The sequence below is a fragment of the Maylandia zebra genome, linkage group LG7 (genome assembly GCF_041146795.1).
Source record: "Maylandia zebra isolate NMK-2024a linkage group LG7, Mzebra_GT3a, whole genome shotgun sequence".
In the NCBI taxonomy this organism is placed as follows: domain Eukaryota; kingdom Metazoa; phylum Chordata; class Actinopteri; order Cichliformes; family Cichlidae; genus Maylandia; species Maylandia zebra.
This window is the reverse complement of record NC_135173.1, coordinates 30,463,865-30,479,639: the sequence shown is the minus strand read 5'-3', so window position 1 is coordinate 30,479,639 and position 15,775 is coordinate 30,463,865. Positions and strand designations below refer to the sequence as shown.

Genomic DNA, 15,775 nt, shown 5'->3' with positions numbered 1-15,775 from the left:
GCTGCTCAGTGTGTGTCTGTGTGTGCTTTGGTCTCAAGGACGCCGTCTGTGTGCGAACAGGTCGCCGAGCAGCTGCCAATCAGAGTGCGGCGTGGGAGGTGGTCCTTTGTGCAGCTTTTATCTGTTACCAAGCAACGCAGACTCTCCACATCATCACCTGCTGCTCACTCCACGTGAAGTAGCTCGCAGCCAGGCGGGAAAGGCTGACGATGATTCAATTTAATAATTAAAAAAATAAAATATGGTGGTGGGGGTGTTTGGACTGCTCACAGCAGAAACCGTCAACAGCGAGCTGGGAGGTGTGACGCTGTAGTAACAGGAAGAGGCATTTCCAATCTCCTGTGACTCGGTCACACCTGACACAGCAGGAGATCTGCTGCTTGGACTTCTGGAGAACCAAAGGAGATGAGCACACAGAGGTGTTCAGATGAACTTTGACCTTTCAGGCTGTGTTTTCCTGCCAACATTAGTGCTGTGAGCTCAGTGTAAATGATTTGACTCCCGTCTTTGTGTTCAATGAGTAAAAGCAAGGGTGTCAAACGTAAGGTGCAAGGGCCAGATCTGGCTCGGGAAAGTCTTTGATCCGGCCCGCTGGATGTCTTTGGAAAATGAAAAATTATAAATGAATAAAGAATATAAAAACTTTCACTGTGAATGAACAGGAACTTTCTGTGTTAAAATTACAGAGCTTTGCTGTAATTTTACACATTTCTCAGTTTAAGCTCAAACAGTCGCGCTGACAGATTTCTTTCACTTCCTGCGACGGCATTTTTTTTTCATCGTGTGGAAAAACTTTCTCATGTTCAGTTAAACTTCTCACACTGGCAGGGAGCAGCTATGAGTTCGACATCCCTGCTGGGGAGAGATGTAGACTGGACATTGGATAATGATGGTGGTGGTGGTGATCATCATCATCATGATGATGAAGGCAGAAAAACCCAAAGATCCAGAGAGAGGGTGGGGTCGAGCCAGAGGTGGAGGTCAAAACTGTGATAGGATGATAAAAGTGGAAGCTAAGTAAGAACCCAGTTCTGAATGTGTGAATGCCTCGACACTGACAACCAGTCCTGTCCCTGAGCCGTGTGGTTGGAACTGGTTCCAGTCTGAGCTCTGGTATGCAGGTACGGAGGACTTTTATGGTGAAAATGTGTGGAAAAAAGACTCGAGAGACAGACGTTACTCTGCAAGTTTATTGGTCTCCGTTATATCAGAGGACAGAAACAGGACTGCGAGGGACGGATGAGACGGCACAGGTGACACCAGGTGAGCTAGCAGGAACTGCAGGTGTGTGTGGTCTGAACTCCACGTGGAGTAATATTTAAAAACAAACTATACAGCCAAAAATATTTTCAACAAGATTTCCAAAATAAAACGCTTCACAGTAGCAGACAAATGCAGAAAAAATACAATCATCCAATAAATAAAAGCTGCATGTGGTTAATCATTACAATCAGCTGTTAGACCCGGACTGCTACCATGAAGCTGCAGGACCACAATCACCACCACGAGCAGCCTGCTTCTCTGCAGCTGACAGAACAGGCTGGGCAAGCTTAGAGCGCCCTCAGCTGGGCCTCCAGGGGAATTACAGCCAGCCTGAAGCAGCCCGGTGGGTTTCAGACTTCCTGAAGCCTCTGCAACTCCCAGAGCTGCTCTGAAGATCTGTGAAGGATTGTGGAAGAGCTGCAGGCTTCCGTGATAACGGGCCGTCACTAAAAAGAAAGCTCTCTAAATAAAGATCATGATCCTCCTGAACCTGAGGTTTGACTAACAGACCCAGGATATGCTGGAGATTGAGGTCTGTTCTTTCCACAAATCCTTACGAGGTGTCCATAATGACTTTCCTAGACCTAGAAATGATTGGGAAAGCTGTAAGAGGTCATTTTCATTTTTACTATCACACTAATAATCCCATCTAACTGTCTAACTACAAGGATGAAAGTGAAGCAGCTTCATGTTAGCGTAACACCTGAAGATGGCGTGAAATCTGAGGGACCCGCAGCAGGTCCCTGACATGGATCAGACCCGGAGCTGGGAATAATCCACGTGAGGAGACAGAGCTACAGAGATTACATGTGATGAAGATGATGAAGATAATGTGGTGACCTGTAAGCAGTGGTGATTATATGCGCGGCACAGGTAATCAGTGTATCGATTAAGGTTAGTCGCAGTAAAAGGTTAACCAGGACTGGTCTGCTCCTCGGCGAGCTTCCAGGAGCACGGTTAGTAAGATGGAGGACGTATCGGAGTGAGGTGATTGGCTCTGTGTGTGTCTGCTGATTGGATATTTTATTTGAACCCCTCCTACTTTAAAACCTTCATCAAGTATTTGTTGGGATGAGGTCACTTCCTGTTAGAAAAGCGAGGCTTTCTTCTTCAGTTCATTTCGTTTCCACAGCGAGAGGCGCTCAAACTCGGCCATCGGCATCCCGAACACCTGCTCAAACTCCTCCTGGGACAGGTGCCGCTGACAGGGAGGAGAAGAAGAAGAAGTTAAAACCTCCAGTGAAGCAGTCGTGCTTCAGCGACGCTCAGACTGGGAGGACTGGAACCAGTCCCACCTCTAAAAAAGTTTATGTAAACCAGTTCTAAAGTTAAACTGGGACGCGCAAACAAGTCTGACTTCAAACAGTCAAATTGGGAAACCAGAGAAACCAGTGCTACCACAGAGAAGCTTCAACTGGGACACTGAGAAGGAAGACAGAAAATGACTACCCAGCACAGCGTCCCTCACCTCAAGCCGAGTGCGGTCCACGCCTGGAGGCAGCTTACAGCGCCCTCTGTGGGTCACAACCAGTGTCTCATAGGGGTAGATCTGAAATACACAGCATGCCATCAGCTGGAGGGAGTACTCGGATACTACACTGCAAAGTACACATCAGTGTAACGAGCCAGTAGTACCTAAGTTAGGGGTATTACAATGATATCAGAGACAGTACCAGTCAGATCTGATCAGCTGATTGTTTGCGTCAACTGATTATAAAAATTTAGACAAAATTCAGAAGTAAAATCAGTAATCGAAGTGATTAAAAAGGGTCTAATTTTGTTCCTGTACTTCACAGAGCAGCTTTGCATGATTCACAGTTCAACATAATCCTCCTTTATCTGATCGGAAATGCCTTGTTTTAACTCCTCCCCTTTTAAGTCAGCTCTCTTCTGATTGGCTCCCAATCACAAAGAGCAGCTTAAAGATAAATATGTTTTATTTTGAACTGTGAATCATGCAGAGCTACTCTACCAGAGACTGGGAGCGCCTCACCTTCTGCTCCAGGATGCTCGGCAGAGAGTTTCCTCGGTCCATGCGCTCCCTGCGAGTGTCACCGTTCTGCACACACACATTTAAAATGCTCAGACTGATTTAACACGACACATGAAACCAACACGTTAATCTGACGCTTCTGTCAGCACAAGTCAGGAAGACTGTTTCTAAATTCTGGATTTCTCCATCTCTGGCCTGGAGCGTTCCAGACAGCCGGTGACAGGAAATGAAGCCAGTGGTATCTTTACTGAAGCGTTCCTTCATGGAAAACACGGAAGTTTTCTACAGTCCAACACGTTAAAGCTCGAGCCCAACAGTCTCTGTGAACATCAGCTGGATCGTGACATGTGGGCCATCAAAGCCCTCCTGCTCCTGATGGTCTGCGCCACATCTGCCTCATAGTGCTGTTTGGATTTATCCTCAGCAGCTGCAGCAGCTGCAGCGTCTGCATCACAGAACAGCGTCTGTGGCCCTGAGAGCTCAAATGCAATGCGACTTCAGAAAACATAGCAAATAATAAAATATCGCAAAATCTCACAATATGAAGCAGACCGTGATGAAAAGCTGCAACGGTGACAGTAAACAAGCCAAGGATTGGTTGGAGCTGATTGAGGGAGAGATGCTATTCTAATCACATGATTCATGTACTGTACATGTATGTTTGCTATTACTGGTTCACCTGAATCACCTCTGTTGTGTTTTTGCTTTTTTCAATTTTCTGGTGTTTTGACCTCTCTGGGCCTCCTTACAAACTGTCTATCAAAGAGACAAAGACTTAATGAGAGTGTTCTATAAGAAATAATCCAACAATAACAGACCAGTGAGGCTTTAGAGAGGCGTGAGACTGCAGGAAATACGAGGGTGGGGTTAGTCGCCCTGCTGTGAAGTGTCTGACAGTGACCAGTCGTGTGCTAAAGTGGTAAAGAGGAGCTGATTCTTTATGTCGAGGTATGCAAAGCTGCAGGAACCTAAATTCAACCGTTGACTTCCAGGTGCCAAACCTGCAGTTCCTCTGACGACCACCAGAGGCTCCAACAGCGAGTCAGTGCTCCTTTATAACAGCTGTGGGGGCGGGGCCAGTAATGTGCTCAGGTGTGTCAGGGCTGTGCCGGTTAAACAGGTCATGCACACAGACATGCTTACCTGAGCAGCTGAAAGATAGAAGACACAACAGGAAGAGCAGAGGTTAGTACCGAGTGATGTCACTCAGGTGTGTCAGGCACAGTTCATCAGCACACTCACAGGTGACTCGTTTCTACAAACTCTGGTTGTTTTTGTTTCATGTGATGTGCGTTAGGCTCATGTGACCAATCGTCTGTGAGAGCTGCACGCTCAGAAGGAACTCATTAAACCAGCAGCGCCGCTCTTTTTTCTGATGTCATGAAAAAGGTGAGCGAGGACTCATACCTGGCCGTCCTTTATCGCCATCTGTGGAAAACTCTGCCGACTGCATCTGCAACACACAACCAGTTCTTTTGAGCGTTAACTTTACGCCATGGGCGGTTAAAGATGGGCGGAGCCACTGTGGCATCACCTCCATCGGTGCAACGACTTATCAGCCAATTCTTCACACCAAAGCTAATCCTCCATTTTGAAACATCGTGGGACTGAGATTTAATTTTATACAAGTTTGACCCAACAAACACAAACAGCTGTTTCATACACGTCTACAGGAAAGAAGTGTTTCTGCAGCCACAGCTGTCGCCCCCTGCTGGCTGCTCAGGAAGAAAAAATGCTTCATTTGTCCAGAAGCTCCGCCCATGTTTGTTGGTGTTGTAAACACTTCAAACCAGATTCCAGTTTTAACTATTCATTTACTACAGTGAGATAAAAAAAAAGTCACTTAAAGTGAGCCTAAGTCCGGTTTAACTCCAGTTTCGGGGTCTCACTCTGCACCATGTCAGGTGTGAGCACTTACTCGTGTCAGGCCTGATCCTGAGCGTGATGGAGACTTGGAGGCACCTGCTGACAAACCTGCAGGGAGAAGTGGACAGAGAGACGTCAGAGGAGCGCTCCGTGGTGAAAGTGGGGAATGTGAAGGCGGTGGCTGTGTGCGAGCACTCTTACTGCCGTGCATGTGCGTTCTGTCGGGCAATGACTGCGTCTTCCTCCTGAAGTGGACGGCTTTCTCCTTCTCCTCCTTCAGGATCAGACGGCCCAGGTTGGACTTGATCTGAGTGGCCACAAAACCGCGGGTCAGATGACGCTTTTAGTCAAAATGTGAATCTGGAAAGAGGGGGCGACGGTCACAAACCTTCTCCAGCTCCTGTTCCTGTAGCGTCTTCGCTTCTTCTGTGAGGTCCTCAAACTCGTCTTCCTCCTGCAGCTCCTTCTTCTTCTTCCGCCACTCAATCTCTGCGGGGTTCAGCCTCAGAGTTACCAATGACCTCACAGCACAGGTGTGTGTGTGTGTGCGCACATGTGTGTGTGTTGGTGTGTGCTACCCATGGTGGCCAGTGAGGGTGGGCAGGGCCAGTACTCAGTCTCAATCTTGGAAGGCTGGTTGGGATCTGGCGGCTGGGCTGCAGGAAACTTTGCTGACTGGATGACGCCGCTGCCCTCGCCGTGTTTGTGAGCATCTGTGGAGACAGCATGAAGTTGCTGAGTGATGAAGCAGTGACAGACACACACACAGTGAGGAAGAGGAGGAAGAGCTCACCCTGTTTGTAGATAGGAGGCTTCCTGTAAATGTTGGTCCCGTTATCTGAAAAAATGCATAAAAACTTTTTTGTACGGTTTCTCCAATGTCAACCTCTGTAGATTTTATTTTATTGTTTATTCTATTTAATTTTTAAAATACACACACACACACACACACACACACACACACACACACACGTAGATATACACATTTAGTAATGCGCATACACTCTTATATTGTACATATATTTATTCATATAACTCTGGGTAAACCATTCTTATATTTTGCTTGTTCTTATGTTATTGTATTTTTGCACACCTCTGTTGCTTGTGAAGCTCGCACACAAGAATTAGTACCTGCACATGTGATGTGACAGTAAAAGTGATTTGATTTGAGCGCACAAACTCAGACACATGGCCGCTTTGCCTTCAGGGTTGAGAAAGGTTTTAGGATTAATGAGTCCTGACAGCCCTCAGGTGTGTGTGTGTGTGTTACCTGGTCGGTGGAAATGCTGCAGGCTCGTACTGATCTTGCGTCCAGCCTGCAGCTGCAGCGTGGATCCTCCAGGAGAACCGCTCTCACTTTCTGCCCTGCGCCCCTTCACCTGGAAGCAAACAGAGTCTTTTAACCTGACAGGTGAGCTCAGACCAATCAGTGAGTCAGAACGTCAGCATGGGTCACGCGATTGACCGTGAGAACTTTGTCTAAATCAAAGAGGCCCATAAAACAAAGCTGCTGCGTGGCCTCTTTGGCTGACAGGTGGCTGTAGTGTGTTTTCCTTTGGTGGATGATGTAATCCAGCTCGTCCAGCTCATGTTCTTGTTCACACAAAAACTGGACAGGTTCATTCTGATCCCGTATAAACTTTTAAGGATTACCAGTAATTTAATTGGGGTGCAGGGGGCACTGAAATTAACTCAAAATAAAGGAACTTTAAATAATTATATTAAATTTGTTAATTTTCATTGTTTTTGCTTTTTCACTGACCTGACAACAAATCACCATCATTTACAGAAACACTGTGGACGATGTCCTTAAGTCATAACATTTAAATAATTTCAAAGAAGGTAAAAAGAAAGACTATATTTAAAAATTTTCCAATATGATTTAATGAGCTGGATTTGCTTTAAGTTTTAATAATTTAATTGTCATCTACTATGATTGTATTTATCATTCTTAACTCAAAACCTTTTTTAAACCAATGTCTTGACTTTACTTCCCAGCTCACACTTTTTTATATAATTGTTTTCTGTATGAATAAAAATTAAAGTCCTAAATATAAACATATTGCATGTATGACATGCAATGCATCATAAATAAACTTACAAAACAAGTATTTTAATGCAAGTATAGGACAAAGTTTGAAAACTGTAGTCCAGGTGCAAGTTTTTTATTGTCTTAAGTTTATCAGTTCTAGTTTTCTTCTTGGAATAACTTTTCTTTATTACATTTTTTTTCTTAATTTTGAATCCGGCCTGGGATCAGGGTAATCCTGATATTTTGGAAGTCATCCTGATCCTGTTCCAGTGTTTTGAACAACACAAACTGAAGGTTTAATCCAGATAAAAAAGCTGGACTGGATTACTTGATCTTATCCGAACATGTAATCCTGTTTTTCCTTTAAACAACACGATTTCACTTTTGACCAACTGGACCTGTGGAACATGTTTGTGCTGTAAATCTTAATTAAAGTTAAAAAAGGACCCAAACTGAGCGATTTCTGCACAGATGTCCCGTCCTTTAAATCTGGACAGAAACGGAGCTCCTATTTTGTTTTGCCCTTCGCGCTCTGACTGAGGGGAGTTTCCAGCCGTCTGAACAGAGGTCCTTCTGTTCCCCGGCTAGCGAGTGTCATGGTTTCAACACTGCGGTGAAGACAAAGCTGCGATTAAAAGCTGGACGAGAACAAGTACAAACCACTGTTTTCCTAAAAAGCCGAGGTCGCGAACCACTTGAGGTTTCAGAAAGGTCAATGAATGCTGTGGCACCAAGAAATGAACCACCAATCAAAGCTTGTGTTTGAGTCTTATCGACCACAGATGCAGGTCTACTCAGTGTCACAGGGTCAGGTTAACTCGTGGGCGGGGCTTTGTTCCAGACTCCAGGTCACCGGACCAGAGCATTAAAGAAAAGCCTGGCCTGAATGAACAAGTGGAAAATGTAAGCACTGCCACTTCATTAAAAACAGTTTATATCCCCGTGGCCTGAAGGTGTAGAAGAAACCGGGATGGAAATGAATAATGGAGCTGGGTTATTACCACCAGCATGGACTGATGAGGGCTTACCTCAGGAGACATGGTTGGAGACAAGGCTGGAGACGTGGATGGAGGAGACAGAGATCTCTGCAGAGAACACAGATATGAACAGTCATCATAGATGCTGCAGGAATTTAATAAAGTCCAACAGCTGCAGGCATCAAACACGCCTCAGGATTACATTAGTGTCAGTAATGACCTGTTAACACACACCTCTGTGTGCTCTCTCTCTCTCTCTCTCTCTCTCACACACACACACACACACACACACACACACACACACACACACACACACACACACACACACAGATTTTTTCAGCTGATATTCTTTTAATAAATGTGCACTCAATAATATAGAAAAAACCCTGTATATTATGAAGAAAATTAAAGTTAAAATCAAAAAACTTAAAGCATATCTATGAAATATGATCATTAAAAAGTAAAAGTTTCATCTGATCTTCCTTTAAGGATTATTCCAGATTATTCCTTTCCTCTGACTTTAAATATGATGTCAGGATTTTAATGAGCGCCATCGAGGGGAAACAGGAAGTGATGTGACTCCAGTTTTTTTAATAATAGAAAAGTGTTAAATTGGCAGGAGAAGCTGAAATGGAAACTGTCTGTTCTGATTTTGTCGGCTGTCCCTGAACGCTGCTGTATCAGTGCTGTCAGTCGGGGTCAGAGGTCAGCTCACTTGACAAATGGACTAGCAGCAGTGTTTAAGTCAAATATTTCAATTTCAGGGTTGAAAATGGTAAATGGCCTGCATTTGTATAGCGCTTTTCTAGTCCATAGGACCCCAAAGCGCTTTACACTACATTCAGTCATCCACCCATTCACACACTGGCGATAGCAAGCTACATTGTAGCCACAGCTGCCCTGGGGCGCACTGACAGAGGCGAGGCTGCCGGACACAGGCGCCACTGGGCCCTCTGACCACCACCAGTAGGCAAACATGGGGTTAGTATCTTGCCCAAGGATATTTGGCATGCAGCCAGGATGCAGCCTGGGATCGAACCACCGACCTTCTGATTAGTGGCTGACCTGCTCTGCCACCTGAGCTACAGCCAGCCAAAAGTGAAGCAGTAATGTTCCTTAACTACGAAAGAATCCAAACCCGCACCTCTCTGCGTGGCGGGTCGAGCGGGGAGAAGCTCAGGTGGGGTTGGTAGGTCATCAGGTCCGGTCTCTCCACCTGCAGGATGGCTTTATCTCTGGGCAGTGCCGCCAGGTCTCTGTAGCCCACCACCTGGTCATTGACACGGGCCTGACAGAGGAAGTTCTTTATTTACCACGAGCACTCCAAGTATCATCACAAAGATTACTTAAAGATACAAATACAAGTACTCCATGTATAAAAGTGTTTAATTTCACTGGGTAGGATTACAACTGGTTAACAGCTCAACATAAAAATTCAACATTCAACATAAAAATAAAAGAAGAACTAAAAGAACTAAAATCATCTGATCAGAGCTCAAATTTCAACAAACAAAAAAATCGTACATGCAGAACTTTGACAGTAAACGCTGCCACCTTGTGGTGAAAGTCTGCATTTTGCAGAGGTTTTTACAAAAAGTACGTTTACTAAAAGTAGAAAATGTCAGTAAAATAAAGAAATGTGTTAAAATAATGTTTCCATGGATGAAACGAGTAAATAAACATCTGAACATCTGAACGTCTGAGCAGGTGTGACATTACCACAATGCCCGTCGCCGGAGACCCCGGGGTGCTCGGGCCCCTCGAGGACGGCAGGTTGACCGGAGTTACCCGTCCCTCCACCTGCCAAACAGCCAATCAGAAGAGACAATCAGGAAGTGAAAACAGTCCAGTTTATTGGCACCAGCTCAAAGAGCAGGTGAAAACCACAAACAAACCAGGAGGAGAAGAAGATCTGACTCGACAGCAACAACAGCTTGTTTCAGACAGATGATGGTCATGAAGGATTATTTTGAGCTGTGAATCATGCAAAGCTGCTGCAGTGACAATACATCCACTTTAAGGTGTAAATGAACTTTCAGAGTGACAGACTGCTCACTGAGCTGAAGTCTCAGTGTGAACCTCATTGTGCAGCAATATTTTAGGTGTAAGTGTGGTGATGATTAAGCTCCAGCAGTGACTCATTACCTTCTGCATAGCTGTGGACACGGAAGTCGCTCCGACCTGATTTAAGCAGCTGCAGAGGAAAAACAGAGAGAGGGTTAGTGAACGCATCAGCTGCTCCAACGAACGAGCTCGACTCATCTGATCCAGAATCAGAGGAAGAGCAATTTCTCTCACAGCACAGCCTCAGACATGATGTCAACTCGTTTCCTTCCTGAAACCACTAGAAACATCCAGGAAGAAACAGAACAGGAGGAAACAGAGAGAAGGAAACAGAACAGGAGGAAGGATGCAGGAAGAAGCATCGAGGCATTCTGGGGACTTTGTTTCATATCCTTTGTTTCCTTTACCATTGACATCCGATCAGCAGTTTTGAGACGATTTTTATTTTATTTTATTTTATTTTTTTTGTTTTTCAGAGTTTTGTCTGCATTTTTTTTTATTTTTTGTAGTTTTTAGTTCTTTATTTAATTTCTTTATTTCTTAATTTCTTAATTTAATTTCTTTATTTCTTTATTTGTCGTTGTTTTTTTTAATCAAAAGTCTTTTAACCTTTAAGAGGCTTTTGTTGAAGTTTTTGGAAAAAAAATTCAAAACTAATTTAAAATGCAGTTTCTGTTTGTTTTTCCTTTGATTTTATTTTGGTAGATTAGCTTTGTTTTTATTCTTTTTTATTTTTACTGTTTCTCTTAATGTTATTAGATAAGATAAGATGACCTTTATTAGTCACACAGGTGGGAAATTTGTTTTGTTACAGCAAAAGTGCAAAGTTATGTAGCAGAAATTAGTTTCATGCTTTTGTGATGTTTATTTTTTTGACTTACATTTCTCAGTTTGCTGTCTCCAGTAAGCTCTCTGATTGGCTGCGAAGAGTTTCAGGAAGAAGACGCAGACTTGTGGTGATGTTCGGGTTGCCGCGGTGACTTCAAGATACAGTAAAGTGAATATCTGAATCTTTGTGTTGATGCTGAAAGTCTGACAGTGATAAACGAGCTCGAGTGTATATGAAGGTGCTGCAGCTTTGTGAGGATGTGTGACAGCGTCCTGATGACGAGCGTTCAGCGTTAAAGGTGTTACTCACGGCTCAGACGGTGTTTGGAGCTGCTGAGGACGGACGACTGCTGGAGAGTCACAGCGAGGCTGTCAGAGGGGAGGGGGCACACCTTCTACCTAAACAACATGAGAGTTGGGGGAGGATATCCTCCATCCTTCCTCTGACCGTCCCCCACCACCTCCTTTCATCTCGTTGTCCTCCTCCCTTCCTCCCCCTCCCCTCTGCTGTTTATCAGCTTGCCCAGCCGGGCGACGCCCAGCCGCTGCTAACGGCTGCTGTGGTTACGCTTGTCCTCAGAGTCAGCAGAGCAGCTTCACCCTCCCCCCCCTCCATCGCTGTCCAACCATAAAATCTGACACCAGATCAGTGAGAGGAGAGCGCCCTCAGCTGAACCTGATCTGTGAACATGTGTGAGAGTCACAGTGATGGTTCTCCTCCAAACGTTACCCAGGAGCACGCTCAGATCCTCCCGCAGGAGGTCAAACAGTATAAACTCATCCAGCAGCTTTAATTTATCTTAAAGGCCGAGAAGAAACCTGCTGCAAACACCTGCTTCTGTTAACGAGCTCCTTAATTCAATTTATACAGCGCCAAATCAAAGCAATGGCTGCCTCAAAGAGCTACCGTGAGGTAAAAACACCAACAATCAGATGAACACCTATGATATACTTGCCGATGGTGAAAAGGAAAAACTCCCCTTTAACTGGATGAAACCAGGATCAGGGAGGAGGGCCCATCTACCATAACCCAGGGGAGGGGGGGGCCCCTGAAGTTTAATGGTGGCCATGGCTTTGTTTTTTTTGTGGCCAGAATTTGTTTCTGTTTCTGCTCGTTTTTTGGTAATGATGGAGTCAGACCATGGGGTGAAGTCATCTCTGGTTGGACTTGATAAATCCCAGCTTGATCTTTTTTGGAGTACGTCTGTACCATTAGGAAGAAGGAATCTCTAAAGGAGAAACCAGCCTCCTTCAACTCAGTCAGCTGACCTCCGACTTGACCACCTGAAGCAACCTCAGACCTGCCCACACGGGCTGGTACAACAGGCCCGAGGCATAATGGGAGCATCACTTCTTACCCTGCTGCCCCCCTCGCTCTGAAGCAGGGTAAATCTGGACCAGCCCATGTGACCTTCTCCCTGTAAACTCCTTGTTCTGATTGGCTACACTGTTGCTAATGATTTCCTGATTTTAAAAAAAAATCCAGTTTCAAACATTTCCGGTGACCTCAGAGATGATGGTTCAACTCTGCCCTTCCAGGGTTTTTAACACGTCTGATTTTAGCTTCAGTTTCTTCATCACTGTTTTCTTTGAACAATGCACGTAAGATCTCCTGGGGCCTCCTCTGTACCCAGGACATGCTGGAGAGATTGTGTCTCCAGATAAGCTGGAGGAGGTTGCCAGAGAGAGGGATGGTCTGGGTTTCTCTGCTTAGGCTGCTGCCTCAGCCATCCGGCCCCAGATAACACAGCATTAATAACATGAAGAATGATTTATCCTAAACTTTTAAGGTGGACTCAGTTTCCTGTTATCACTGTTTTTGGTGCTTTTATACATTTTAGTTGTTTTATTGTAATTTTATAACATTTGCTCTAATAACCACGTGAGGCCGCCTTGACTGTATCTTGAGTGTGTTTGCACAATAATGATGAAGGCCGTGTCTGAAGGATGGAGGACAGTGAGCAGCTGGAAGTGAAATGTTTAAACATGAAACATCTAAAAGCAGGCTGACTTTGATGAATTATTCTTTATTAATGTTTCCTGCTTTAGTTTCACTTCATTATGTTTTATGACATTTTATTCTTGCACTGAGCAGGTTCGGGGATTAGGTCGGTTTTTCCAGCAGGACTTGGATAGAAATCACTCGGTTTGGTAATGAGGAACTGTTGGGAGGATTTTTCACCACTGTGAAATTCAAAAAAAAAACAATCAAATACAAATGAAATAAGGACAATTAGGAGATACCACACACAGGCTCCAGGAGGGACGCCCTCTGGAGCGCTCTTTTTTATTTTTCAATAACAGGGATCATTTTTGGACATTTTATTGTTTTATTTCTGTAGCTCATGGTTTAAATCACTCTTCACTGCTTTTCTCTGCAGGAAGCTGAGGCTGCAGTTACAGCGGCTTGCTGAGTAAAAGTACTCGGTTACTTGACTGTGCTGAGTGTCTCTGAGGACTGACAGCAGGCCGAGTGCTCTGTGTGGCTGATAGTCTTATCACTAAGAGCTTTTATCTGCCATTAGCCCAAGCACACACACACTTAAACACACTTTACAGGCGCTGGGTGGATCCAGGCAGCGGCCTGCTTCACATTCACATCCCAGCAGCACACAGGCCGGAAACTCATAGACGGTCTGCAGCATGTCAGCCATGCTTTCACTGGTTTTCTGTTTGTTTTCTGTTAAAAAAAGTCCAAATGTGTCATCTGAACAGAAAACAAACAGAAAAATGACTCAAATAATGAATCAGATCATGAAAACAGCTGCAGACCAAATACAAGTCAAACGAGAAACACTGGAAGGTTTCTAACTGAGAAGCTACAGAAACACTCAGAAGGATCCACCACGGTGACTCTGTCAGAGGAGTCATCCCCACTCCGCCTCAGAGAACATCAGGTCTGACCCTGAACTCCAACCTGATTGGCAGATTCCAGGCACTGACTGAAAGCTTCTCCATCTAAAATCTGAGATCAGATTTTATTGGGAGCTCTTGGACTCATGATTGTAAACAACCAGAACCAATAAACCAATCAGCTGATGAATCAACAGCTCAAATCTAAGGAGCTAGGAGAAATCGACTGGAATTCTGTAAGTTTCCTGAAAATGTTTCAGCTCCCATCCCAGAAGCCTCTTCACTCCAACAGTTCAGTGATGATCAGTAAATGACTTCCAGAGACTGATCCAGCTTCCTGTTAGAGAGCATTTCACCGATTCTGACATTTTGTGGATTGAACTGATCGAGTTTCTCTGATCAATCACCGATAATAGAACTGATCAGTGCCAGAGCGTCGCAGCTGCTCTCAGAAGGTGTCCAGGATCTCTGAGAGCATGAGGAATGTTAGCGATGATGACGATTGGTCCTCAGCGGCAGGTGTTTGGGCTACGATTGGCGTTCTGGCTGCTTCAGCGCAGCCTTAAATGTCCCAGATGTTAGCTCTGCTTTGACATCATCACCACATCTGGCCCAAAGAGCAGCTGTTCTACTATCTCTTCAGACAGCCTCATGAATCCCTGACTGACTCAGCTCCGCCTCTAATGGGCCAGGTGTAACTTTCTGACCAACAGCTGAGCCATAAATACCAAACACACCTGCAGCTCCTCTTAATCTGTTTGGAGGTAAACGCTGAGCTCCTCCTGCCTCCTCCAGGAGCAGCAGTAGCATTTTCATCATTCCCTCATGTTTTAGAGACTGAAGCAACTGCTGCTCCCCTCCTGGAGGAGGCTTTAAACCTCCTCATCATAATCATTTGTCTTTATTTTCTACATCTCACAGGACCCCCCCCCCCCCATCAAAACATCATACCGACAGATCTCCTTCCTCCTCTAAGAGGAGCAGAGCCGGTTGAGGCCCGAACACACACGCACACACACGCACACACACACACTGAACCTGAGACGCTGTTTTTTATTCCGAGCTGAGGTGCAGCGGAGGGATGAAGGAGCTCTGCGGTCATGTGGCCGATCTGAGGCTTCATTACACGGAGGAAGAGGAGGGTGAGGAGGAGACGAGTGCGTCTGCAGCGACGCGAGAAAAACAGAAAAGCGCACAGAGGGAGATCTTACCTCCGAGCAGGAGAATCAGGCTGACCGGAGATGAGAGGAGAGGAGGCGCTCCGTCCTCACAGCCCCGACAGGAGGAGGAGGAAGGGTGGAGGGAGGAGAAAAATGAGGATGTGGCGGCTGGCTGGTTTTAAAGCCCGGGCTGGGGGCTGCTGTGACCCCAGACGGAGGAGGAGGAGAAGGAGGAGGATGTTTTCCTGTTGCCCGGGTCGGTCCACTGTGGAGCTCCGCGGGGGGAGGAAACGTTTGTGACGTTCGCATTAAATAAAATCATAAATACGTAAAAACAGGAGCTCAGCACCGAGAAACCGAAGCTTCATGCTGCAACCAATCAGAAAGAGCCAGAAAAAAACACCAACCTCACCTGATTTACCAAAAAAGACACTAAACAAGAAACATTTACAGTGAACAGAGGGAACTCTTTATCTGATTAACACGGGAAAATATTACGTCTGATTACAAAAATGACAGCACAATGTACCACCCACTGTGGAAGCCCAAGTCTGCCAAAAAAGCAAAGCCACTCCCAAGTTTTTATTTATTTTATTATTTTTTATTTACAGAGGATATAGATTTTATTTATTTATTTACATCAGGTACATTTTTCAGATCAAATGTTCAAATGTTGGCCTGATGGTGTGAGATACTACCAGCACTGACAATAACAATAACATGTTAAATATCAGTGTTC

The 15,775-nt window shown here is 45.0% G+C and overlaps 1 protein-coding gene across 5 annotated transcripts; it reads right to left on the bottom strand.

Moving 5' to 3' along the window:
- Positions 1-1,176: 1,176 nt before the first annotated feature.
- dmtn (dematin actin binding protein) lies at positions 1,177-15,540 on the bottom strand. 5 transcript variants are annotated; one of them, XM_076886227.1, is made up of 17 exons: positions 15,088-15,538; positions 11,077-13,207; positions 10,277-10,325; positions 9,851-9,931; positions 9,276-9,419; positions 8,183-8,239; positions 6,393-6,501; positions 5,916-5,960; positions 5,701-5,835; positions 5,511-5,611; positions 5,324-5,429; positions 5,175-5,230; positions 4,664-4,709; positions 3,988-3,989; positions 3,257-3,322; positions 2,732-2,812; positions 1,177-2,464 (listed from the first exon to the last, which is right to left on the bottom strand). In XM_076886227.1, exons 3-17 carry the CDS (start codon positions 10,283-10,285, stop codon positions 2,351-2,353), a joined length of 1,152 nt encoding a protein of 383 aa, XP_076742342.1. In that variant the 5' UTR covers positions 10,286-10,325; positions 11,077-13,207; positions 15,088-15,538; the 3' UTR covers positions 1,177-2,350. The 5 variants fall into 5 exon arrangements, 1 of the variants encoding a protein (XP_076742342.1); XR_013099438.1 differs by lacking the exon at positions 1,177-2,464 and having other exon boundaries at positions 2,742-2,812; positions 3,257-4,407; positions 11,077-11,175; positions 11,334-13,207; positions 15,088-15,539; XR_013099437.1 differs by lacking the exon at positions 1,177-2,464 and having other exon boundaries at positions 2,742-2,812; positions 3,257-4,407; positions 11,077-11,422; positions 15,088-15,539.
- Between the last annotated feature and the right edge of the window lie 235 nt (positions 15,541-15,775).